The 26984-nt window shown below is 39.9% G+C and overlaps 1 protein-coding gene across 1 annotated transcript in view; it reads left to right on the top strand.

The window, feature by feature from the left end:
- The window catches only part of Dock3 (dedicator of cytokinesis 3), a 341809-nt gene that overhangs the window by 168021 nt on the left and 146804 nt on the right, over nt 1-26984 (top strand). Inside the window, exons 8-9 of the mRNA XM_032910506.1 lie at nt 2783-2824; nt 3389-3543. Coding sequence (XP_032766397.1) covers nt 2783-2824; nt 3389-3543 — 197 coding nt within the window. The remainder of the gene's footprint in view (nt 1-2782; nt 2825-3388; nt 3544-26984) is intronic.

Raw genomic sequence — 26984 nt, 5'->3', positions numbered from 1 at the left:
TGCAACCCTTCAGCTCCTTCAATCTTTTCCCTAACTCCTCCATTGGGGTCCATATGCTCAGTCCAGTGGTTGACTGTGAGCATCCACGTCTGTATTGGTCAGACTCTGGCAACTATATCAGGCCTCTGTCAGCAAGCACTTCTTGGCATTTGCAATAGTGTCTGAATTTGATGACTGTATATGGGATGGATCCCTGTGTGGGACAGTCTCTGGATGGCCTTTCCTTCAGTCTCTGCTCCATACTTTGTCCCCATATTTTCTTTAGACAGGAGCAATTCTGGGTTAAAAATTTGGAGATGAGTGGGTGGTCTTATCCCTCAACCAGGGGCCTTGACTGAGATTTTCTTTCGGTTTTTTTTTTTTTTTGGTACTTTTTTTAATTTATCTCTCACATCTTATCCCCTTTCCCAGTTTCCTGATCATAAGCCCCTATCCCACCCCCTCCCTTCTTTGATAAGGGTGTTCCCCTCCTCAACTTCTCCCCCATGCCAGTCCCCACCCCCAACATTACCTTACACTGTGGGTCCAGCCTTGGCAGGACCAAGGGCTTCTCCTTCCATTGTTACCCAACAAGGCCATGCTCTGCTACTACATATGGAGCTGGAGCCATGGGTCAGTCCATGTATAGTCCCTTAGGTAGTGGGTAGTCCCTGTGAGCTCTGGTTGGATGGCATTGTTGTCCTTATGAGGTTGCAAGCCCCTTCAGCTCTTTCAATCCTTTCTCTAATTCCTCCAACAGAGATCCCATTCTCAGTTCAATGGTTTGCTGCTAGTATTCCCATCTGTATTTGACATGCTTTGGCTGTGTCTCTCAGGAGACAGCTATATCAGACTCCTGTCAGCATGCACTTCGTAGCTTCATCAATCTTACCTAGTATTGATGGCTGTATGTGTGTGTGTGTGTGTGTGTGGGGCTATATACCGATGTGGGGCAGGTTCTGAATGGCCATTCCTTCAGTCTCTGCTTCAAACTCTGCCTCCATATCCCCTCCTATGAATATTTTTGTTACCCCTTTTAAGAAGGACTGAAGCATTGCACTTTGGTTGTCCTTCTATTTGAGCTTCATGTGGTCTGTAGATTGTATCTTGGGTAATTCGAGCTTTTGGGCTAATATCCCCTTATCAGTGAGTGCATACCATGTGTGTTTTTCTGTGATTGGGTTACCTCACTCAGGATAATATTTTCTAGTTCCATCCATTTGCCTATGAATTTCATGAAGTCACTGTTTTGATAGCTGAGTAGTACTCCATTGTGTAGATGTACCACATTTTTTGAATCCATTCCTCTGTTGAAGAGCATCTGGATTCTTTCCAGCTTCTGGCTATTATAAATAAGGCTGTTATGAACATAGTGGAGCATGTGTTCTTGTTGTATATTGGAACATCTTTTGGGTATATGCCCAGGAGAGGTATAGCTGGGTCCTCAGGTAGTGCAATGTCCGAATTTCTGAGGAACCTCCAGACTGATTTCCAGTATGGTTGTACCAGTATGCGATCCCACCAACAATGGAGGAGTGTTCCTCTTTCTCCACATCCTCGTCAGCATCTGTTTTCACCTAAGTTTTTGATCTGAACCATTCTGACTGGTGTGAGGTAGAATCTCAGGGTTGTTTTGATTTGCATTTCCCTGATGACTTAAGGATGTTGAGCATTTCTTTAGGTGCTTCTCAGTCATTCGATAATCCTCCACTGAGAATTCTTTGTTTAGCTCTGTACCCATTTTTAATAGGGTTATTTGATTCTCTGGAATCTGACTCTTGAGTTCTTTGTGTATTTTGGATATTAGCCCTCTATCAGATGTAGGATTGGTAAAGATCTTTTCCCAATCTATTGGTTGCCGTTTTGTCCTAACAACAGTGTCCTTTGCCTTAGAGAAACTTTGCAGTTTTATCAGGTCCCATTTATTGATTCTTGATCTTAGAACATAAGTCATTGGTGATTTGTTCAGGAAAGATTAGTGTGAGTGTATCTGGTTTTATGTGGAGTTCCTTGATTCACTTGGATTTAAGCTTTGTACAAGGCAGTAAGAATGGATCAATTTGTTCTTCTACATGCTGACCTCTAGTTGAACCAGCACCGTTTGTTGAAAATGCTTTTTTCCATTGGATGGTTTTAGCTCCTTTGTCAAAGATCAAGTGACAGTAAGTGTGCGCGTTCATTTCTGGGTCTTTAATTCTGTTCACTGATCTACCTGCCTGTCTCTGTACCAATACCATACAGTTTTTATCACTATTGCTCTGTAATACGGTCAGGGATGGTGATTCTCCCAGGAGTTCTTTTATTGTTGAGTATAGTTTTCGCTATCCTGGATTTTTTGTTATTCCAAATGAAATTGCAAATTGCTCTTTCTAACTCTATGAAGAATTGAGTTTGAATTTTGATGGGGATTGCATTGAATCTGTAGATTGCTTTGACTGAGATTTTATTAAAGGGCTTCATTGCAGAAAGCCTGAAGAAACTGCCTTCAACAGCACAGAAAATTATTCAACGTGAAAGATATTGAAAGATCAGGAATCTAGTAACAAGCACCCACCCTCATGTGGCGTGGCTACTAATCAGAAACAGAGGGGCTGGGGTTTTACATACAGACCATGTTACCTTCTCGTGTGACCTTCAGCAAACGAGTCCATTGCGTTGAGCGTTAGTTATCTCTATTGGGTATGAATAACATTTTTTTTTAAGTGAGAAATAACTGTAAAAGGCATTGTAGGCTGAATGGGTTGGAGGGGACTTAGTCTCCTCCACCACAGAGTGACTCTTTGTATGTTTCTTTTTTCTATAGCATTTATCTAGCCGACAGAGTGTACAGCAGAGCACATCCCAAGTAAGTGATATCCTCAAACTTCCCACTTTTTCTTCAACTCTTTCATTTAAGGGATTATATACATGAAAACATCAAGAAATGACAAACACTATTCACTTTTCAGGGGCCTGCTTTGTAATTATAATTTTAGGGCATATAAAAATAGTTGGCTTTTATGACATTTGCACAGCATGTATACTATTTTATTCAGCTCACATTTGCTCCTAAAACCCTGATTGTGTTATACCATCATTCTAAGCAACTTTGGCCCTCAAGCAGTTTGGCCAGTTTTTATTCTTCTGTGAAATTTTTTATAAGCACAATTAAAAGAAAATAGATTGGGGAAGAGATAAAATGATTTCTAGAATGATAACTATTACCACCTAACAGTATAAATCAATGCATGGGACATTTGCCCAGCTCAGCTAAGTCTGCTGTAGTAGTCCATATTGCCAGAGGAAACATCTTCAGTCTACCCATTTAATAATCCCTTTGTCAGTATAATGAGAGTAATTTTTTGTTTCTTAATAGTGAATGTAATGAGCAACTAAAATATAAACCACAATGTTTTGCTCTCCTTAATAGGTAGATACAATGCGCCCACGGCATGGGGAAACCTGTCGAATGCCAGTACCACATCATTTCTTCTTCAGCCTAAAGAGTTTCACCTATAATACCATTGGTGAAGATAGTGACGTCTTCTTTTCTCTGTATGACATGAGAGAAGGCAAGCAGATAAGGTAAGAATCCTGGGAAGATTTGTTGAAGTTTATATTTATGTTATTTATGTTTATTAGAATGGAATGGGTCAAAGACAGCTCTGGCCTTCAGAGTAAATGCATTTAAGGATAAAATAAAGTAGCTTTGTCTTATTAGCTGGGACTTTCACGCCAGTTCCCAGTAGCCCTTGAAGTTATCTATACTACCCCACGTCCATCACTGTGACAACATACCTGAGGTAGGCAACTTACAAGAAGAAATGTTTATTTCAGTTCCTGCTTCAAGGGTTTCAGACCGTGGTTGGCTGTGTTTATTGCTTTAGGCTTGTTGTAAGGCAGAATTGCACCAGTGATGTACTGAAAGAGTGAAATGCTTACTGTGTGGTGACTAGGAAGTAGAAACGTACAGAAGAAGGGCTACCATCACCGTGTTCTCTTAAGTGGTTTGATCAAATCACCTTACTTCCTCCAATTAAGCCTGGCTTCCTATTGTTCCACACCAGTTTTCAGTGTTATCACCAAGTGGGATAAAACCTTCAACATATGTGTACTTGGAAGGATAGATATTCCAGAGCACATCTGTAACATGAGTAGCTTCCTTTTCTTCTATACCTAATTCTACATGGAAGCTCAAAATTAAGTTTTGGTTATTACTCCCTTAGAAAAAGTGTGTCATGTTTAATTCTAGAAAAAAGGCAGAGGAAAATCTTAGGAGCAAAGAGAATTTAGCAAAAATGGCCAGCGCAAGAGTACAGAAAGTACTGGGCCCTGGCTTCCTTTGCTCTATGTGAGTGAGAGAGCTCACAGAAAAAACATCTGAGGCAGCTTCAGCCCTCTGTGCGGTGCCGTTGAAGCCCCGTGAGAGGCCTGGCATTGCCACTCACTTTTGCTTTGGTTTGGAAAGAGGCAACAAAGCAGCTGCTTCTCAGTAGATTGTTTTGGCAGAGCTGTGGGTCTGTGAGCTCAGTAACTGCAGTGCTGCCTGCTGACTCCACGGTAAGGAACATAAAGGAGACCCTAGGCTTCCTTTTGTATAGAGGGCACAAAGACCTGTTAGTGTAAGGTGCCATTTGTAGCCAAAATACCATTTTAGAGAATTCAGACAGTTCTCTGTGGTCATTTACTAAATGGAGCCAAGAGAAAAAAAAATCTTGGGGTACTTTATATTACTTGGGAGTTTTCTTGTCAATGGAGTACTTTAATGTAGCTTTTATTTTTGGGAGTTTTGGGGGTCTTTTTAATTTACTTTTAGAATTATATGTTACATATACAATTTTGTTAGTGAAAGTTAAAACCATGTGAAAGAAAATATTAATTTGCACGCTGTACAGTGCTCTGATCTAGACAAAAAATAAAGCACTGCTCCCCTTTAGCATATAAATAATTTTGTTAGACTAATGATCATGCAGTATGAGTAATGATAGCATCTACAGTTGATAAGACTGGTGGGATTGTAGCTAGGGTTGTATAGATAAAGACAGTGACAGATTTTATTTCATAAATATTTTTGAGCAAATAATTATTTTGATTTTTTTTATTGTTTGGGCATTACATCTTAACTCAGCCTTCCATGTCAGAAGCCATAGACTGGAGGGGTTATATTTCTTACAGTACTAAAAGCTAGATTGCGAAGGCGCCAGCTCAGCCAGTGCTTGAGGGTAGCATTTGTTCACGTTTACAGACGACTACCTTATATATATAATTTCACATGACTGAAAGAGAAATATGTCTTCTCTTCCCCTGCCACTCTCATTCCTTCTTTTTAAAATATTTTTGTATGTATATGTATTATGTATGTATTTGTGTGCGTATGTATGTATGTATGTATGTATGTATGTATGTATGTATGTATGTATATGGGCATGTGCACCTGTATGCAGGTGCCATGGACACTAGAGGTGTTAGATCCCTGCATCTGGAGTTTTGTGCAGTTGTGAGTTACCCCATATGGGTGTTGCCAAGTTTACTCATGTTCTCTGTGCTCTTAACGAATCAGCTTCCTCTCCAGCCCTCCCTCTTGAGGGTTCTACCTTCATGTTTAACTACCTTTTAAAGTCCCCAACTCCTTATATAGACTTAGAATTTCAGTAGTAATTTGAGAATAACAGTGACATGGTTTATAACCTTCTGTCCCTGTCACCCCTAATGAATATCTTTCTGACATATAAAATACATTCACTTTGTCCCAACAGAATTCTTTGTTCTAGCATCAACTCTGAAATCCCAAATCACTTCTAAATATCTAAACCAGAATATGGTGAGACTTGAGAAATAATTCATCCTATGCCAAAATTTATCATGAGCTGTGAACTTATGAAAAAGTTATATACTTCCAAAGTACAGTGATGAGGTAGGCATTCCTACAGGGGAAAGACAGAAAAAGATGTGTGGGACATTCCAGGTAAGTCCCCAAAAGACAAACTCTATGAAATCTAGGGTAAGAATAATTCTTCTTGGTTTGACACTCTTCCTCTGCTTTCTGTGCCCAGTTGAGTGGCACCCACACCCCCTGCAGCTCATCAGAATAGTACCTATCTTTTCTAATATGTGAATTTTCTTATTTACAAAAGAGTATCATTGATTATTTTCTCTGTACCGCTGTGTGTCTGTGTATGGTTTTATAATGCCCAGGTATTTTTACCGAACTTCCGTAAATTTAGCAGTCTTCAGAAGTCACAAGGTGCCAGTGTTTGTTTTATCATGCACTTGACATTCCCTACAAAATCTTTTCTATGTCAGACATTGTAGTTGGGTCTCAAGAGTAAGAACTTGTCCTCAGAAATTTACCTATCTTGATTATCACATGTAAACCCTTATGCTACTCATCTTTATACGGATGCTGTGCAAAGAGAACTAAAACATCCTCATATCCTTCTAGAGTTTGCTCAGCATTCAAAATATCCTTGTGTAACATACTTTTTTTTAAAAAATAAATCAGCTACTTTTGTAATTGAAGTAGAGGGCTCTCTCTGAGAATTAAGCTTTCTGCTTAAAAGAGATAATTTGGGCCTGAGAACTCAATAGCTACCAGAGAGAAATTTTCATTTAAAATTATAGGAAAGCAGCCCTTTTTGTTATTGTTGTTTGTTTGTTTGTTTGTTTTTTCCATTTATTTTTATTTATTTATTTAATTGACTTTTAAAATTTACATTTCAATGTTATCCTCTTTCCCAGTTTCCTGTCCATTAACCCCCATCCTATCCCCCCCTTCTTCTATGAGGGTGTTCTCCACTCATCCACTGGCCCCTTCCTGCCTCCCTGCCCTGACATTCCCCTACTCTGGGGGGTGGGGGGTCCAGCCGTGGCAGGGCCAAGGGTTTCTCCTCCTGTTGGTGCCCAACAAGGTCATCCTCTGCTACATATGCAGCTGGAGCCATAGGTCAGTCCATGTGTTCCCTTTGGGTAGTGGTTTAGTCCCTGGGAGCTCTGGATGGTTGGTATTGTTATTCTTATGGGGTTGCAAACCCCTTCAGCTCCTTCAGTCCTTTCTCTAACTCTTCCAATGGGGACCCCATTCTTACTTCATTGGTTGGCCATGAACATCTGACTCTGTATTTGTCATGCTCTGGCAGAGCCTCTCAGGAGACAGCTATATCAGGTTCCTGTCAGCATGCACTTCTTGGAGAAGCCTGTTTATAAAAGTTAACATTTTGTGTCCCTCCGCAAAAGAGGGCATGTGTTACAATGCAACCAGAGCTTATCTGCCAGCACTCAGGCAGATAATTATAGACCATTAGTTAAGTCCTGGTAAACTCTAGCTATCTTAACTGTTCTGGGACATAGGCTCTAGCCCATTTCTCAAAATCTCAGGGAAATTTCCTTTGAGTTCTAGCAGGAATAAGACAAGAACTATCCTGCCTTTGGTATTTATGAGCATCACCCCTTTTCTTTACTTCACTCCCCTCTTCTCACACAAGCTAGGGATCTGAGACTTGTATATTAAACGTATTGTGTATAATTCTATTATTTTTATTGTCTCATTATTATATTTTTCATATAATTCCAATCAGAAAGTTAGGACAAATGAATGCAAATTGACTTTAAAAGTTCAGTATTTTCTCTACTAGTTGCCAGGCCATCTTTATATGTTCTTCTGTGTTCAGTATCAGATCTTACTTAGAAACATTTAAGTCAAAGACATCCAGAAAAACAAGACATACAGTGAAACTTTGACTTTAGATATGTCCCGTGGCCTATTGTGAAAGGTTTGCCTTTTTTCATCCATGAGTAAGATCAGATGCTGCTGTCCTGTGTTTATCATCTCTATGTTCTGAGTCCACTGCTGAAGTGGAACAGACAATGGCAGTCAGTGTAAAAAGGAGTCGATGTCTCATTCTACAGATAGGGATAAAAACAGTTTAAACTCAGATGTTTTTTAAAAGTCTTCTGTTCTTTAAAAGAAAATTTAACTTCTATGCACAGAGCATAAATTAGAGCAGAATGACTCTTCTGACCTAAGTTCAGAAAATTCATTTGCCAGGAAGGGTATCAAGAGGACACATCCCTTAAAAGTACTTAGGTTCCAACCTTTTAAGGTCCATAGGACATCTTAATATCACTACTCTAAGAGACATGCCTTCAACATGCAGGTCTTTGGATGAGATTCAGTGTCTAAATCATAGCACAGACTAATTTCCCTTAAGTTCTTTTTTCTGAGAATATGATTTATGCAAATAAAGATGTTACCAAACTTGAAATGAGATGAGCAGATGAGATGAACAAACTTGTTATAATCTAACAAGATGGACTCCCAGTGTGAAGTCTATAGTTGAAAGAGTAGCACTCTAGAATCTGGTTAGATTCATATTAAGACATTCTCTCCTTTCCCAGAGTCATAGGCAGAATGACTTAAGTGAGTCCTCATTCCCACCTGTAATCACAATGTCTCCTAGACTAAATGTCAAATTTGAAAAACTATTAAAGAATACTTGTATGAAAATATAAATATTGGGGCTGGAGAGATAGCTCAGTGGTTAAGAGCATTGTCTGCTCTTCCAGAGGTCCTGAGTTCAAATCCCAGCAACCACATGGTGGCTCACAGCCATCTGTAATGAGATCTGATGCCTGCCCTCTTCTGGTGTGGTGGTGGTGAAGAGAGCAACATACATAAAATAAATGAAAATATAAATATTAAAGTCAAGTCATCAGGGTTTAAAAGTTTTGTGAATTTAGACGGTTTGTTGTTATTAAAATATATTTTGCTAGGAGAGATTTAAACTAATTCATGTTTTTCTGAGACCTGGTACTTAAAGAAACAAGTTTAAGGCCTGTGTCTATTGTCTTTGGAATTTTAGTGCTTAAAGGTCTCTGTACCTGGGTTTCCTAAGACACATATACTAGTGATTGGAGGTGGTTTTGTGAAAGGAGAGAATTTTCTCAACAAACTAGAACATGCATTTCTCTTCCCCAAGTAGTGTAAAAAAAAAATCTGTCAGACCTAAGATCTTCAGTTATTAAAGACCACGTCAGCTGGGTGTGATGGAACATGATGTAATCCCAGCACTCAAGATACAGAGAAAGAAGCAGCCTGGTGGTGCACACCTTTAATCCCAGCATTTGGGGAGCAGAGGTAGACAGATCTTTGTGAGTTCAAGGCCAGACTGGTCTACCTAGTGAGTTCTAAGACAGCTAGAAGCTACAAAGTGAGACATACATCTGTTTTGAAAAATACCAAAACCAACCAAACAAACAAAAAACAACCAGAGGCAGGGGAAACATAAGTTTGAAGCAAACCTGGGTGACACAGGAAGACTGTCATCTGACAAACAAACAAACACAGAAAAGAAAAGAAAAAAGTTTCAAGACAGAACAAGACTTTTAAAAGTAAATATTTGAATCCTTACATGAAAATGGAAGCACTCTAGATACTCAGTTCTGATCAGCCAGTGCATTAAGACTTATTTTGAGGAATATATTGAACAGTGTCTAAAAGCAAAGATGGGTACTGTGAGGGTAGTGTGTAGCTCAGTAGTGGAGCACATGCTTAGCATGTGTAAACTTGGGGTTCAGTCAATCCCTAACGACAGCTTACCACCCCATGACCCCAGCATTTAGGAACTGATGAGAATGTCAGCATAGTGCAGGGCAGACCTAGTGCCATAAAAGGAGAGATAACAGATATTAAAGTAACTAACTGTGGAATAGGTAAGATTGTGGAAATAGCACAAATGATAGGAAGCTTCGAGACTAGATATGTCTTTAGCAGTTAACCCAGGAACCCACAATTATTGTTTGTTACCCAAAGCAAAAAGTATGAGGGGGAAAAAGAAAATATAATTTCAAAGTGTTGGAGGGCCAGTAGCATTCTGTAACATGGTTTATAGGGTAGCTACATAAGCAAAGTGATTGTCACATCCTTAGATTTGTATGTATGACTATAAATAAACTATGCCATCATGTTTAGAAAAACAGAGGCATACTAATAGCTTATAAGTTATGCATTGAAAATGGTCATAAAGATATACATTCAAGTGACATTGCCGTAGAAGTAAGAGAAGTGACAATTGACTATTGGGTGCCTGTTGAGTCTATTACTTATAACAGTAATGTAAAAGGAAAGGGCATGTTTAAAAGAACAGGGTTTAGACAAAAGGTTTTATTTTCTCTTATATTGCTATTAAGACAGCATTTCACTACACCCCGCTTGCCACTGACTAACCATCTTCCTGCTTCTCTTTCAAATGCTAGGATTACAGGTTGTGCCATACCCAGCTTATGCCAGTATCCTTACCTTTTCTGCGCATTCATTTCAGTTCCCAGTTGCCAATACCCATGCCATTGTCTGGGACAGTTAAATCAGAACTTACATGAGTCTAATGTGTAAGAAAGGTTAAGAACCTTTGTCTACAAGAACTGAATTAAGATACCTGCTGAATATTTAGTCAAACTACTCCATCTAGAATGTAGTTTAAGAATATTGGATATAGATTGTTCATAATATAGTTATAATACTTTTTAGAACATTTACTTTTAAAACTTGGAATGTAAAATTAAGGTGCTGTGTGTACTTTTTAGGTTCCAGGAAATTAATATCCACTGAGCAATACCCAAACGAATGGCGTCAGTTGCAGGCTTCCTCAGCTCTGACTTCTAAGACCTCAGTTACACACTGGTAATGGAAGACAAATCCTCCTGGAAGCTGTACAATCACCAAAACTGTTAAACTCTTCAAACATTGATATTCCTGAACAAATGCTAATCCCACAGGCTCCAGAGCTGCTCACAACCCCCAAACTCCCGACACCAAACATACACAACAGCCTTAAACTATGTAAATTGAACTGACTCCTGTTACTGAATACTTAGTACCATAGACTGTCGAGTATTATCACTGGACCCACACAGATGCCTCTACTGCCTTAATATATATATCATTATTTATGTATTCATTCGTTTGTTTGTTTAGGTTTTTCAGGACAGGATTTCTCTGTGTTTCTGGCTGTCCTGGAACATGATCTGTAGACCAGGCTGGCTTTGTGCCTCAGCCTCCCTAGTATTGGTTTTAAAGGCATGTGTCACCACCCACCTCTATCATTCTTTTACACATTAACACTCATGTTCACTGACCTCCATACCCTTTACTGCCCAAGCCCCCTACAGCCTACACTCAGTCTGATCCTATCAGACAGTCCTTTCCTCCTTGGTTGTTTATTGTAGCCATCCCAACCAAACACCTTGGCAGTATATCCCTAAGGCTCCCCAAGTTGAATTCTTCCTTGCATTCAAGTCCCAAAATTTACTAATCTCAAATGTAGGCAGGCCCCAACTCAAGATGGTGTACAGATACAGCACTTCCAATATGTGACAAGTTAAAAAAGGATTTCTTTTCTAGTGCTGGACTGCCAAGAGGAGTAGTAGCTGTTAACTAAATCCCCCCAGTGAATTTAAGGCTTATGAGAATTGTGTATTTACTCTATGTCCAGGAAGGCCAGTCTGCTGCTACCAAGATTACCTGCCTCACCTTATATTCTTAACTTTGCCATCTCCCCACACCCTAGCAAGGTGGCATTGTAGCTGTGAGATATTTTCTGCTTTTCTCCATAACCGTTTGTTTTTGCTTGTTTCAGCTGTCTTACTCACCTCTTATATTTTCTGATGTTTTTTTTCGGAGCTGGGGACCGAACCCAGGGCCTTGCACTTGCTAGGCAAGCGCTCTACCACTGAGCTAAATCCCCAACCCCTAATTAATTTATTTTTACACTACATATTTTATTACCCTCCCGGTCCAACCCCCCCCCATATCCCATAACCTTCCCCCGTTTCCACAAGGATATCCCCACCCCACCCACCCCACTAGACCACTAAAATTCCTGGGGCCTCCAGTCTCTTGAGGGTTAGGTACATTTTCTCTGATGAACCCCTCCCAGGATCGTGTGGAAGGCCTCATCTCAGCTGGTGTGTCTGCCTGGTTGGTCATCCAGTGTTTGAGAGATCTCAGGGGTCCAGGTTAATTGAGACTGCTGGTCCTCCTACAGGGTTTCCATTCTTTCTGTTGGCCTTCAGGGCTTCAGTCCTTTTTTCCCCTTCCAATACCGGATCATATTCCTTTCTCCTTGTCCCTCAGAACACAGAGGATGTGATGTCTTATCCTGGAAGTCACTATTTGCAATCTAAGTCTTAATTTACCATTTAACTACTACAATATGAAGGACAGTTTAAATGAGCACATGCTTTGGATAAACCAGGCAGGCCAGAATCTTGTTTTTATAGTGTAATTAGCTGTATTACTGTAATGTTTTAAAATAATATCACCAAAATTTTTAAATTAAGGGTGTGTTACTTTTCTTGTTGCTATAATACAATACCCAACAAAAAAAAAACAATTAAAGGGAGGAAGGGATTATTTTAGCTCACAGTTTGAAGATGCAACGCATCATGCTTGGGTAGGCATGGCAGATTGAGTATGAGGCAGCCTGTTACCTTGTATCTGTGGGAAGGAATCAGAGAAAGAGAAATGGTTATGCTCAGCTCACTCTCTGCTTTTTACTTATTCTAGGACCCCAGTCCTTAGACTGGCTCAGCTCATAGTAAACGTGGATCTTCCCATCTTTATTCAGTTTAGAATCTCATAAGCATTCCCAGAATTTGTGACATAGGTGATTGTAAATTTTGTCAAATTGACAATATTTCTAATGAATATATGTGAGTATATACATGCATGTCTTGTACCTATGGAAGCCAGAAGAGATTGTCAGGTGTTTTGAAAGTGGATTTATGGGGTTTTGCAATCTACCATGTGCTTTCTGTGAACTGAACCTGGATCCTCTTGCAAGAATAGCAAGGGCTTTTTAATATTAAACCACCTCACCAGCCGCTAACAATCCATATTAACTCTGACAAGTGAAAAGTGTGTTAGCATCATTATTACACTAAACACTGAATATAATCAACTTAAACAAAAAACGAGTTTAGTTTAGTTAATAGCTCCAAATTATGATTGATTTTAGCCTACAGTGAGGCTACACATAGTAAAGGTCCACGGTGAAGCAAACCCATTCACCTTGTGATGGAAGAGGGGTATATTTGTTTCATTTCACTGTGTTATATAAAAGCCTTGTACATTGAACTCTGGAGGTTAAATGTTTAAGTTTAATTTATCTTCTTTATGGATAGAATGAGTTTTTGAGATTGTCTTTTTCCGGTTACTATATATCAATAGGAAATGCCATGATTATTTAGAACATGACCTTTTATAAAAGGCACCAGCCATACGTTAGCATTTGTGTAAATCTTGAGTTTTATAGTAAATAAATTTGAAGAGAACAAAAAACTTAATGTGGTGGCTCACACTTGTAACCCCACTTCATGAGAAGTGAGGGAAAGAGGATTCCTGAGACTTTTAGGCCAGCTTTGATTTCATAGTGAGTTCTAGGCTAGTCTGTACTAGTGAGACCCTATTTGAAGAAATAAAAATATAACTAAATAAATAGGAAAAGTTAAATGACATTATCAATGATAGTGATTTTTTTAAGTATGCTATTCTTTCTGGGTTAGTACTTGATTGCTTGCTTGTATATACTCAGGAAATTTGAGAGTATAGGATTCTGTATGATTAAAGACGTCTTAGCTAAATTGTTTTCTTCATCATTTATTTATCATTCGCTCATCTGTTCTTTTAGCATTTTGTTCTGCATTGCTATGTCTAGATTACTTGGAGACACTGTAAAGCATTTGTCTAGGAAGGATGCATTTATATGAGGCAAAAGGTCTGTCCCAGAATTAAAGGGACAACTTCTCTTCTAACACTGCTTTTCTGTCTGTCTGTTGGTCTGTTGGTCTGTCTGTCTGTCTGTCTGTCTGTCTGCCTGCCTGCCTGCCTCCCTGCCTCCCTGCCTCCCTGCCTCCCTGCCTCCCTGCCTCCCTGCCTCCCTGCCTCCCTGCCCCTCCACACCTCTCTCTCTCCCTCCTCCCCCTCTCTCTCATCAAGAGCCAGTGTGTTTACTTTTCTGTCGCTACTTTAGATTGCTTAACTTTAGCTAACAGACATAAAAGTAATTATAAATCTTCATTATCATACCATGCAGCTCGCAAGGTAACTTGGCTGCTCTGTACACTGCTGTGGATGTTGGAGATTACAAAGATAAATGACTTAGCATTGTGTGGTCCTGTCAGCTGAGCCTCACCTTGTTCCATGACTTTTGACTCATCTGTGTACTGTTGCAGCCAGGAGCTTGATCCTGAGGGAAGAGAATTAATTATTCATGAGTATAAGTAACTATAGCCACAACATAATTGATCAGTAAGCTGCTGTTGAGTTAATTTTCATAAGAAGTATATGATTTCTAAAGAGCAAATAAAGGCAGTTGTTATAATTACAAAAGTATTATAATAACTATAAGTTTATAATAAGAGATATACTCATATGTCACTCCCTTAGAAAAAATTAAAATAACTTGTTTTCTGGCATTGTGTAGCATTCAAGAGTCTATTCTAAATAAGGAGCCACCATTATTTCTCTCTTTTAGTGCAGCTGCTGTGTCCTTGTCCTGTCAATAGATGAGGTGCCTCCACAAGTATTGGAGTAGGAGGTGGGCATAGACTTCGTATTTAGAGGAACTGAAGTGTCCCATATAGGTGATAGGCTAGCTAACGTGTTTTCATACTAGAGTATAATCTACATTTTTGCTGAACTTCAGGCTGGGGTTTTCTGTTCACCTACATGTCCCACACCTCAAATTCAACATGTATATGAATTTTCTGCCTCTCTTCTTTATAACCTCTTTGGTTGACTCTGCCACATCCAGCCAATTGCTAAAATGGTCAACGCTCTCAACTCTGTCTCCTTAAATATATCTCAGATCTGTTCTTCTCTTTAGTCCTAAAACTACACAGTGGCTTGTTGGGATTGACATGGTTTCCTGTGTCACTAACCTGACTTCCATGTTGTCTGTGACACCATTCTAAACACTTGTAATTGTGTGCTGCTTCTCAGGGTTGAGCTTTCAAGACTGAGCTAAGACTTAAATATTATTTAAAGTTACCATGCCTAACAATTTTCTAAAGATTTGTTTATTTATTATATATACAGTGTTCTGCCTGAATATGCTTATACACCAAAGATGGCACCAAGATCACATTACAGAGGGTTTTGTTCTGGGATTTGAACTCAGGACCTCTGGAAGAGCAGTCACTTCTCTTAACCACTGAACCATCTGTCCAGCCCCCAACAATTTTTAAAATACAAATTGTTAAACAACATTCAGGGTTCATCTTTTGAAGGGATTCTGCTGTAGAATACCTGAGGAGGTACCCCAAGATACACACTTAAAACAAGCTTCCAACTAGTCATAATAAGCAAGTTTGAAGAACCCTCATATATGATTTTACAATGCTGTACAACACCATTGATTACCCTCTGGCTTTCCAGTGCCTTTTAAACTCATGCTCTGAGCATCCTCATGGGACAAGCTACAGCATACTTCAGGGTCTCTTGACTGTAGTCTCTTCAAATCCTTTTCTTTTTGCCATTACTACTTGCCAAGTGATAAAAGGCTAGTGGTGGTTCAGGAGCACGTTTGAATACTTCTTTGTGACTGCCTGTTTTCTCCCCAGCAGTTGGTCTATCCCTTTCTTTGTGAAAGGAAAACTATTTGCTCAGGACCCCAAAGCAAAGTTCTCAGCACAAGGGAGATTTATTTGCCCTAAGGGGACATAGAGCAGGGAATAAGAGACTAAGACAGGAGAAAAAAAGACAAGATAGAGGGGGAAGGGAACAAGAGAGGGGACAGGGGACAAAAAAAAAAAAAAAAAAACTACCTCTGGATGGATGGGAGACAGATGTGGCCATAGGCAAATGGCAGTTTGTAAAGAAAAAGGAGGAAACCCTGTTTTAAGATGAAGTGTTTAATTTTAATTGAGCATATGAACTTGAATGCTTTGATAACTGAAGCTTGGTAGTCATAGTCGGCCTTTGGAGGAGGAAGTGGCCAAATAAGGGAATAGACCTTGGTGGCTAGCTTTAGGAATGTAATCTTATGGCAGAGGGAATTGGGGGGAAGCGTAAGGCCATGTTTTCCAGACTGGGCTGGCCAGAGTCCCTTTACTGTGTAGCACTTTTACATTATATTTCTGCTTTTGGCTTCTCTTTGTGTCTTATTAGACTCAGAAACTTGATAAAGAATAATTTTGTTTTTATGTTTCTAGCTTAACGTTGATTTTTAAACTAATTTTTTTGAGATTATAATTATATCATTTCTGCCTTCCTTTTTCTCTCTCCAAAACATCCTGTATATCCAATATCCATCCTTGTTCTTTTTTAAATTCATGTTGTTCTATATGTATGTGTGCACACACATGCGCGCAAACACGTGCTTGTGCTCTCTCTCTCTCTCTCTCTCTCTCTCTCTCTCTCTCTCTCTCTCTCTCTCTCCACTAAATACAACCTGCTGAGTCTGTATGCTACTTATGTATGTTGGTATTTAGTAACTAATTGATGTTTTCTCTGGGAAAGACTATTTCTCCCACTCTCGGCAATCCATAGTTGTCTGTGTTCTTTGTTAAGGGTTGGGGCCTTGTATTCTTTCCTTCACCCACTTCAACATTCTGTTGTTGTATTTGATTAGCTTATGTCTACTCACTCATGTTAGTAAGACTTTATGAATGTCTCATGACTAGGAGACACAGCCTCACGGCAAGCTTCCTGACCTTCTCTGCTCTTTCTGCAGTGTTCCCTGAGCTTTAGGTTTGGAAATTGTTTTGCAAATGTATGTATTGGGGCTGTGCCCTATAACCTGGCATTTTGATTGGTAATGGTCTCTATGTTTGTTGCAAAGAGAAGTTTCCTTGATGAGAGGTGAGGACCACACTTGTCTGTGGGTATAAGGATAGTATTTAAAATGTAGGTAGGGATTATGTTTGTTTAGTAAAGTGGTGGTTATAGGCTCTTTTTTAAGATCAATGACTTCACAAGCCTGGGTAGTGTGCTAGGTTTCCAGTACCAGCTCTGTTTCCCTCTTGCTAAGCAGGTCTTACATCTGATTAGGGAGTTGTTAGTTATCACCAAAGTGTGTGTGCCAATATTATATTGGAGGGGGAAAGTATGCCTGCCACTACTGTACCCATAGGGTTATTGTGACATGCTAGTTGTTGTAGTTCATAGACATCAGAGCTATGTAAAACTGTTGGTTAATTTTCTCCTTTGGAAGCTTGCATAGCTTCTGGTATCATGAAAGCTAATTCTCAGGGAGAAGCCATTCAGGTCAGCTCCAAATCGGGTCTGTGAACTCTGTGCATGGTATCTTCAGCAGTAAAGACTTACTTTCTGCCTCAGTGGAAACAGCAAAGGATAAAAGCAATAGTCTACAGTGTTTAGAGCAATGGTACAGTGTCTTTTGGACAACCCTGACCAACAGCTCCAGAGGAGGGCTTTACATTCCTTATCTTGTCATCCTTGAATCTTCAAAGGAACACTGTCAACTCAGATGAGAAAATACTGTTTAAACTATGTATTCATATATAAATATATAAACTTATGCTTATACACAGACATATGTATTTCAGTATTTAGGTAGATAGTTAATAGTATTCTTTATGAGTTTATCAAATATCCTTACTGTTATTTTTACCTTCATCACTCCTCTTTCTGTATTTATCTCTCTCCCCTTCCCTACTTAGAACTCCCCTCCTTTCCCAGTCAGATCACTTCCAGCCTTGTGATCTCTCTATTGCTCCTCAACTCACCTATTCAAGGAACAGTCCCTTTTTATTTTCCTGATTTCTGCAGTTATTCCAGGATACGTATGTATATTCTCTCTCTTCTCTCTCTCTCTCTCTCTCTCTCTCTCTCTCTCTCTCTCTCTCTCTCACACACACACACACACACACACACACACACACACACACACACACACACACACACACACACACCCCAGAAGATTTGGAGCTAGAAGCCTCTGATATTTCTCTGGGTACCGCATAGAAGAGCTATGCCACAGTTTCATTATCTAGTTATCATTGAAGGATGACTTCTGGGTTGTTTCCTTTTCCATTTCCTAGCTATTTGAATAGAGCAGCTGTGAGCATGGGGGAATAAGTGTCTGCAGAGTAGAATGTGGCATATACCAAGGAGTGATTTCCTTGCAACACTGATGGAGGGTTCCCTTTCCCTTAAACCCCTTCCAGCATTTGTTGTTGGTTGTTTTGTTAATCTTTGCCATTCTCACTGGGGCAAAATGAATTCTGAAAGTTGATTTGATTTGTATTTCCTTAATCACTAGGATGGTGAATACCTTTTGATATATTTCTTAGCCTCCACACAGCCCCAGCTTTTGTGAACTCTCTTATTAGGTACTGGCCTTTTATTGAAGAGGTCACTTGAACTTTTATCCTTAGGGTTTTTTTTTTTGGTTCTTTTTATATTCTTTATAATTGAGAATATTCATCTGTCAGATGTACAGCTGGCAACAATTCTCACTCTGCGGGCTTCCTTTCCACTCACCTAATTGTTTAGTGACACAGAAGGTTTTTAATTTTATGAGATCCTTCTGATCTATTATTGGTTTTAGTTTTTGGGCAAATGGAGCCCTGTTCAGAAAGTTCTTTTCTACACTTGTATCATGTGGGAGAGTCCTTATGTTTGTTTTCTTCTACCAATGTCATTGTTTGAACTTCACATTTGGGTCATTGATCCATTTGGAGTTAATTTTCATGCAAAGTGATAGTTACTGGCCTAATTTCATTCTTCTGCATGTGGACATTCGATTTTCCCAGCAGCATCTGTTAAAGATGCTTCCCCCTACACACACACACACACACTTTTTGGGGGGCATCTTTGTCAAATATTTAATGGCTGAATTTATGGATGCTCATGTTGGGTCTTCAGTTTTGTTCCATTGATCGACTTGTCTGTTTTTGTGCCAGTACTATATTGTTCTCATTATTCTGCTTCTGTAATTTATTTTAAGGTCAGGAGTGGTAATCCCTCCAGCATTGTTTTGTTTGTTTGTTTATTGGTTTGTTTGTTTGTATCTCAGAATTGTTTTGGCTACCTGGGGTCTTTTGTGGTTCCATATGAATTTTTGGATTGTTTTTTCCATTTCTGGATGAGATTGGGTGTGGGTTTATAGCATTTATTATGTTGAATTATTTTTGCTGTAGATCCACAATTACTAGTAATTTTATCATAAAGGTGTGTTGGATTTTGTCAAGGGCTTTTTTCCTACCTCCATTGAGATGATCATATGATTTTTGTCTTTGAGTTCATTTATATGTTTATTATATTTATTGACTAGCATGTGGTGAACCATCCCTGCATTTCATGGTGAATAATATTTATATATGTCCATATTCTGTTTATAAGTATTGCAGGTTCATCAGAGATACTAGACTATGGTTTTCTTTAGTTGTTGTGTCCTTACCTCATTTTGGTATTAGAGTGATTCTGACTTCATAGAAGGAATTTGGGAGTGTGCTGGCAAACATTTCTGCAGTATTTGTAGGTTCTAGAGAAAACCTACCAATTGGTTTGATCTTTCATATTGTTCATATATTTGCAATGAGATCTGAGTATGTGAACTTCTTTGTTTCAAGAATTATATAGATAAGGCAGAAAAGATGTGTAGGCAAGTTGGGTCTAATATAGGAAATAGCTTGGGTAAAATGAAGTAGTCAGGTGGACAGAAGGAACTGAACTTGTATACAGGATGTGTCTCCTGGTCCAAGCCTGAATTGCCTAGGGTAGATCTAACTGTGTGAAGAGGTTAGGTATGGTATTGGAGGTTGTGAAGTTAGAATGTGGATTGGGAGTAGAGGAAGTCTAGAAATTAGTTATTGTGCAAGCAGGAATAGCCAGACTAGGCCTAGGCACTAGATATGGAGTCCCAGACAACATCTGACTCAGATGTATGCAGGGGAGAGTCAGATTCAATGAACTAGACCTGGAGAAGGGTATGGTAGTCTGGCAGGGTGGATAGGTTAGGTAAAGTGCACCAGTGTGTGGGTCAGTGGTAAGCAGGGTGGGTCCTGGTGGAATCTTAAAGGTAAATTGCTATGCAAATAGGGGTGACCTGAAAAATCCAGGGAACTGGATGTTGACCCCAAAATAGACATGGCTGGTTTAGGGGGGCATGTGGAAGAGAAGGTCAGGGAGAATCACCCAGCTAGACCCTGGAAAAGGATGTGCTAGATTCCAAGCTCTAAAAACATGATGAAAGTCAGTGAAGATTTGTTGAAAAAGTAAAAGGGAAGGGCTGGGAAGATTGTAGGAAGAACCTGCGTTTGTTACAGACATGTTCTGATGCCACCAAAATAACTCTGCTCTTTAGTTTTCCTGTGTTTGCAAACAGTAAGATTTTGTTGAATAGAAGAGGAAAGCAGAAAATCAAAATGAAACTGGAGGCCATGGCACTGGGCTCTGGTTGCTTTTATGAAACAGACCCTTTGGGTATGTTTGCTCTATCCGTGTTAATGCAAAGGGAAACTTAAGGAACTTGAAAAATAAAGCTAAACGATCTAAGTTAAGAAATGAATCTAGGAGGGAATATTAGATGCCCTAATCTGTTAGGATATACAACGTAGGACAACCGTGGGGCTACTTGCCAGTTTTCAAGTACCTGGCCAGTTATCATGAGAGATGCTAAGTGGTGAGCATCTTTCTCTAGTGACTACCAGACAAGAAGCATAAAAACTAAATTGAAAGCGTTGGGAGAATTCAACTGATTTTCTTTGAGGAAACTGCATTTATTTCTAAAACTAAGTCTTTAAGAAAGACTGCAGTTAGGATGAGCAATTTTTGTCTCTGCTTTGTACACCTCATTCACGGAGCTTTTGCTGTGGGGATGAATTAATTGCCAGCAGTGAGGTATATGAATGCAGTGCCACTCAGGAGTTAACAATGTTCAGAAAAGCAAGTGATCTTAAAATAAAGATACGGGGCCGGGAATTTAGCTCAGTGGTAGAGCGCTTGCCTAGCAAGTGCAAGGCCCTAGGTTCAGTCCCCAGCTCCGAAAAAAAGAAAAAAAATAAAGATACATTAGACTTGTCACAGATTCAAATTATGGACTTAATTTGTAAGACTTGTTTTAAGATATGAAATTAATGTAATTTCAAATAGTGTCTGTCCCTAGTTCATCGTTATAAAGACAACTAAATGTAGGGTTCTCTTGTAATGTATCTCACTAGAGAGAAAACAGGGAAAGCAGTAGTGCAGGACTGTAATTTGAGCACTGGTGAGACAGAGGCAGGAGGACCATTACAGATTTGCTATGTATAGTCCAACCTACATCACAAGTTACAAGCCATCTAGAAATAGTCAACATCCTATTTCAACAAAACAAAGGGAAGAATACTAATCATCTCTCTTCTCTTGAAAGAGATCAAGTAGTAAATCAAAATATTTAACCTGTTGTTTAAGGGAAAGAATGACCTGTTGCTGTCATGTGAATATATTGGTGTTGATCAAAATCTATGTGTAGCGTCAGGTGTGATAGTACATACCTTTAACTCTCTTATGATTTATTTATCTATTCACTTCAAAATGTTGCCCCCTCCCAGGGCCCCCCTCACAGAGTTCTTCCCCCTACATCTTCTCCCCTTTGCCTCGGAGAGAGTGCTCTTCCTGCACATTCCCCTCCCTGGGACATCAGGTCTCTATAGGAGTATGCACATCCTCCTGCTCTGAGGCCAGACAAGGCAATCCTTCGCTACATATTGTACCAGGGGCCATGGATCAGTCTATGTGTATATATTCTTTAGTCTCTGGGAGCTTCTGGGAAGGAGGCCAGGTTAGTTGACACTGTTGGTCTTCCTATGGGGTCATCCCCTTCCCCTAACTCTTCCATAGGAGTCCTGAAACTCAGTCTAATGGTTAGCTGCATCTGTCTCAGTCAGCTGCTGGTAGAGCCTCTCCGAGGACAGCCATGCTAGGCTCCTGTCTGCAAGCACAACATAGCATCAGTAATAGTGTCAGGATTTGGTGCCCGCCCATGGGTTGGATCCCTGCATTTCATTTGGACACAAACACTTTTGGGTTGAAATAATTGAAGATGTGAGAGTGACCCCATCCCTGCACTGGGGGCCCTGTCTAATGACTAGAGGTGGCCTCTTTGGGTTCCATTTCCCACTGTTGGGCATTTCAGCTAAGGCCACCCCCAATGAGTCCTGGGTACCTCCCCGATCCCAGGTCCCTGGTACTTTGTAGAGGTTCCCCCTACCCCATACCCCTGGCAGCTGCATATTTCCATTCACTCTCCTGGCCCTGTGTGCTTCTTTCCTGTCTCCCCCATCCCATACATGATCCTGCCCCCCTTTTCTCCTTCCCTTCCCAGGTCCCTCTTTTACCCAGGTCCCTCCCTCCCTCTGCCTCCCATTATTATTTTGTTCCCCCTTCTAAGTGTGAAGCATCCTCACCTGGGCCTCTTTTCTTATTTCACTTCTTAAGTTATGAGATGTATCATGGGTATTCTGTACTTTTTGGCTAATGCCTACTTATCAGTGAGTATATACCATGTATGACCTTTGGGACCTGGGTTACTTCACTCAGGATGATATTTTCTACTTCCATCCATTTGCCTGCAAAATTCATGATGTCCTTGTTTTAAATAACTGAATAGTATTCTGTTGTGTAAATGAACCACATTTTCTGTATCCATTATTCAGTTGAGGGACATTTGGTTGCTTCCAGTTTCTGGCTATTATGAATAAAGCTGCTATGAACATAGTGGAGTACATATCCTTGTGATATTGTGGAACATCTTTTGGGTATATCCTCAGGAGTGATATAGCTGGGTCTTTAGGTCTACATCTCATAGAAGGCTAATATCCAAAATATATAAATTCAAGAAGTTATACTCCAACAAACCAAATACGCCAATTAAAAAAATGGGCTACAGAGCTAAACAGAGAATTCTCAACAGAGGAATCAGATGTCCAAGAAACACTAAAACTCAGGTGACAGCAGATGCTGGCGAGGATGTGGAGAAAGAGGAACACTTCTCCACTGTTGGTGGGATTGCAAACTGGTACAACTACTCTGAAAATAAGTCTGGAGGTTCCTCACAAAATTGGACATTGTACTACCTGAGGACCCAGCTATACCACTCCTGGGCATATACCCAAATGATGCTCCACTATGTTCATAGCAGCCTTATTTATAATAGCCAGAAGCTGGAAAGAACCCAGATGCCCTTCAACAGAGGAATGGATACAGACAATATAGTACATCTACACAATGGAGTACTACTCAGCTATCAAAAACAATGACTTCATGAAAATCATAGGCAAATGGATTGAATTAGAAAATATCATCCAGAGTGAGGTAACCCAATCACAGAAAAACACACATGGTATGCACTCACTGATAAGTGGATATTAGCCCAAAAGCTCAAATTACCGAAGATACAATCCACAGACCACATGAAGCTCAAATAGAAGGACAACCAAAGTGGGGATGTTTCAATCCTTCTTGAAAGAGGAAACAAAAATATTCATAGGAGGAGATATGGAAAAAAGTTTGGAGCAGAGACTGAAGGAATAGCTATTCAGAGGCTGCCCTACCTGGGGATCCAGCCCATGTATATACAGTCACCAAAAGTAGACAGTATTGATGAGACCAAGAAGTGCATGCTGACAGGAGTCTGATATAGCTGTCTCCTGAGAGGCTCAGCCAGAGCATGACCAATACAGAGGGGAATGCTAGCAGCAAACCCTTGAACTGAGAACTAGGTCCCCTTTGGAGGTGTTAGAGAAAGGATTAAAGGAACTGAAGGGTCTTGCAACCCCATAAAAACAACAATACCAACCAACCAGAGCTCTTAGAGACTAAACCACTACCCAAAGAGCACCTATGGTCAGACCTATGGCTCTAGCTGCATATGTAGCAGAGGATGGCCTTGTTGGGCACCAATGGGAGGAGAAGCCATTGGTCCTGCCAAGGCTGGACTCTGCCGTGTAGGGGAATGTTGGGACATGGAGGCAGGAAAGGAGGGTGGTTGGGAAGGGGAAACACCCTTATGGAAGAAGGGGGAGGAAGAGGGGATGGGGGCCTTATGACCGGGAAACTGGGAAAGGGAATAACATTTAAAATGTAAATGAAAATGTCCAACAAAACAAAAAAATGTTTAACATCCTAAGTAAGGGAAATGTAAATCATGATGACCCAGAGCTTCCACTCTATACCAATCAGAAAGGCTAAGGTCAAAAACTTAAGCAAAAACATATGCTGGAGAAGATGTGGAGAAAGGGGACACTGGTACATAGCTGGTGGGATTGCAAAGTGGTACAACTCTGGAAATCAATCTGGTGGTTTCTCAGAAAAATTGGAAATAGTTCTACCTGAAGTCCCAGCTATACCACTACTGGCACATACCTTTAATTCTAACTCTGGAGGCAATGGAAGTGAATGTCTGTGAGTTCAGTAATATTCCTCTACATAGTAAATTCCATTCCAGCCAGGAATATATCATGAGATGCTGTTTTTTAAAAAAGAAAATCTCATGAATCAATTTGTCTTGTGACCGTAATTACTTTTAAACCTCAGAGGAATGTAAGCAGTTATTCAGTTTAATAATATTTTTCCCCACTTACTTTTCATCCCTGTTCATTCGTTGGTGAAGGAGCTATTCAAATCTTTTTTTCATGTTTTTGTCTTTTCCATGTGTATGTGTGTGCAGTATATGTGTTTGCATGTATGTGGGTACAGTTGTATGTGGGGATGAACATATGTGTATAGAGGCCTGAGGTTGAGATCAGTTGAGCTCTCTGTCTGTCTGTGTCTATGTCTCTCTCTTTCTGTCTTTGTCTCTTTCTGTCTGTCTCCCTCCCCCTCCTCCCCCTCTCTCTCTGGGGGAGGGGTACAAAGTCTCTCTCAATTGTTTCTAGAGCCTACTAGAGTCTAGTTAACCATGTTGCTCAGGGATTCTCTGTTCCTGCCTTCTGCCTTCTAAGGCTGGAATTACAGGAGAGGCATATTTATATAGATTCTGCAGATCCAAATCTCTGTCATCTTGCTTTCATAACAAACACTTTAACCATTGAACCATCTCCACCCTTCCTTTTCCATTTTTAAATAGATTTTTCATATCATTGAATTGAATTCTTTATATATTCTCAATACAATTTTTTCTTAGATGGATGTTTGGTAAACATTTTTTCTCAGTACCTCATTATTTCATCCTAGCATCCTGTTTCAAAAAGGAGATAGTGTATAAAATTTATCATGCCTGTGATTTATAACATCTTCCTAATAATTTCAGGCCACAAAGTGTTTTCAGTTGTATGTTAAACATGAAAACATAAATTTCAGCAGGATACAAGACTTTATTTTTTATCCTGTATTTTGACTTTATTTTCTATTATTTTATAATTTGACCTGTTAAATATTTAAGTATGTAATTCACTCAAGTTAATTGTTATAGATAAGGATGAAATTCATTTTTAATATGAATTATTAAGTACTATTTGTTAATCTACTGTGCTTCTTCCTGGATGTTTATTTATTTGTATATGTTATTTATGTGTCATATCTGTGTGTATGTGCCATGTGTGTTTCCCCTGGCAAAGGGCAGGTGTTAAATCCATGGAACTAATATTATAGGCAGTTGTGAGCTGCTCAACATAATAAGAGTTGGGAACTGGGCTAGAGAGATGGCTCAGTGGTTAAGAGCACTGACTGCTCTTCCAGAGATCCCGAGTTCTTAGCAACCACATGGTGGCTGACAACCATCTGTAATGAGGTCTGATGCCCTCTTCTGTTGTGTCTGAAGACAGCTACAGTGTACTTATATATAATGAATAAATAAATCTTTTAAAAAAAAGAATTGGGAACCAAATTCAGGTTGTAATTGTCTTGGTAACTTTATTAAGAGACATTTGACTATGTCCATGTGGGTTAGACCTTCCTTGACTACATGTGACTATTAACTAAAAATACATACATCACTCTCCGTTTACAGCAGTGCTTTTCAGAGAGCTGTAGCTTTGCTGTTTGAAGTTCTCTTTTCCCACACAGCAATCCTTCTCTAGTGTTCCACTAAGACAGCTCTCCCCAAAGTCATCACAAGATTCTCTTTTCAAAAACCTTTTTGTTGGTTCTTTGTGAATAACACATCATGTACGCCAGTCCCACTTATTTCCCCATCGCCTTGTACCCGCCCTCCACCCTTGCAACCCCCTCCCTCAGATTTGTTGTAGAAAGTGCAGTGTGTCCGTGCGTCCCACAGAACCCTTCAAACGCCTTTGCTTGCAGACGTTCACTGCAGTGATTTCCTCATCGGGGCGAGGCCTGTGGCGTCTTGCCACTCTTGATGCTGGAATGCCATTATTCTGAAGTCTGGCACACAGGTCTATCCTTTGCTCAGGTGATTCTCTACAGTCTTGACTGAAATAGCATCCCTTTGTCCTTATTTTTCTTCTGTATTGATGTTTGTCATCTAGGTTGTTTTTAACATCTGTTTCTTAAATCCCAATACCTTTAGGATTCTGCAAAAAGATTCTCTTCTTCTCATTCTGAGGGGATCCGTGCAGGTATCAAGGCAGGGAGTAAATCCTGAGAAGAGATAAGAATAAAAGCTGGTGCAGATTGACTCCATCAATCTGGATCAGACTTTGGGGAGCTTTAATGACAGGCAGTTTACTCCCAGTGGATTTAAGCCCAGTATAATTTGGGGGGGGGAAGCTTCCTGGTGTAATACTACCACTGGTATACAAGGAAGTGCAGTTATACATTGAAACTCAACTGTTCATATCTGTATGTCATTTCTTCCAAGAAGATGGACTCTAGCTTAAGTTGCGAGGGTTAGGCCATCAAGTAGACACACAGAGGTCATTTATGTTTTTGGTCACCTCTGGTCCTGGTTGTAGGAGCTCGATGTGGCTGGCCCAACAGATAACTCAGATCAGCAGACTATTAATCACTTTCTGTTCTTAGCTTTCTGCATGGAAGAACAGGTTTTTCATCTTTCCCATTGGAAAGACAATCCAGTGTGCTTAACATTTCTGTTTTCTCTGGAGCTCTCTGTAGGCTCAAGGAC

This window comes from Rattus rattus, chromosome 8 (assembly GCF_011064425.1).
Source record: "Rattus rattus isolate New Zealand chromosome 8, Rrattus_CSIRO_v1, whole genome shotgun sequence".
Classification (NCBI taxonomy): domain Eukaryota; kingdom Metazoa; phylum Chordata; class Mammalia; order Rodentia; family Muridae; genus Rattus; species Rattus rattus.
The sequence above is the reverse complement of the archived record's forward strand: the minus strand, read 5'-3'. Positions and strand labels throughout refer to the sequence as shown.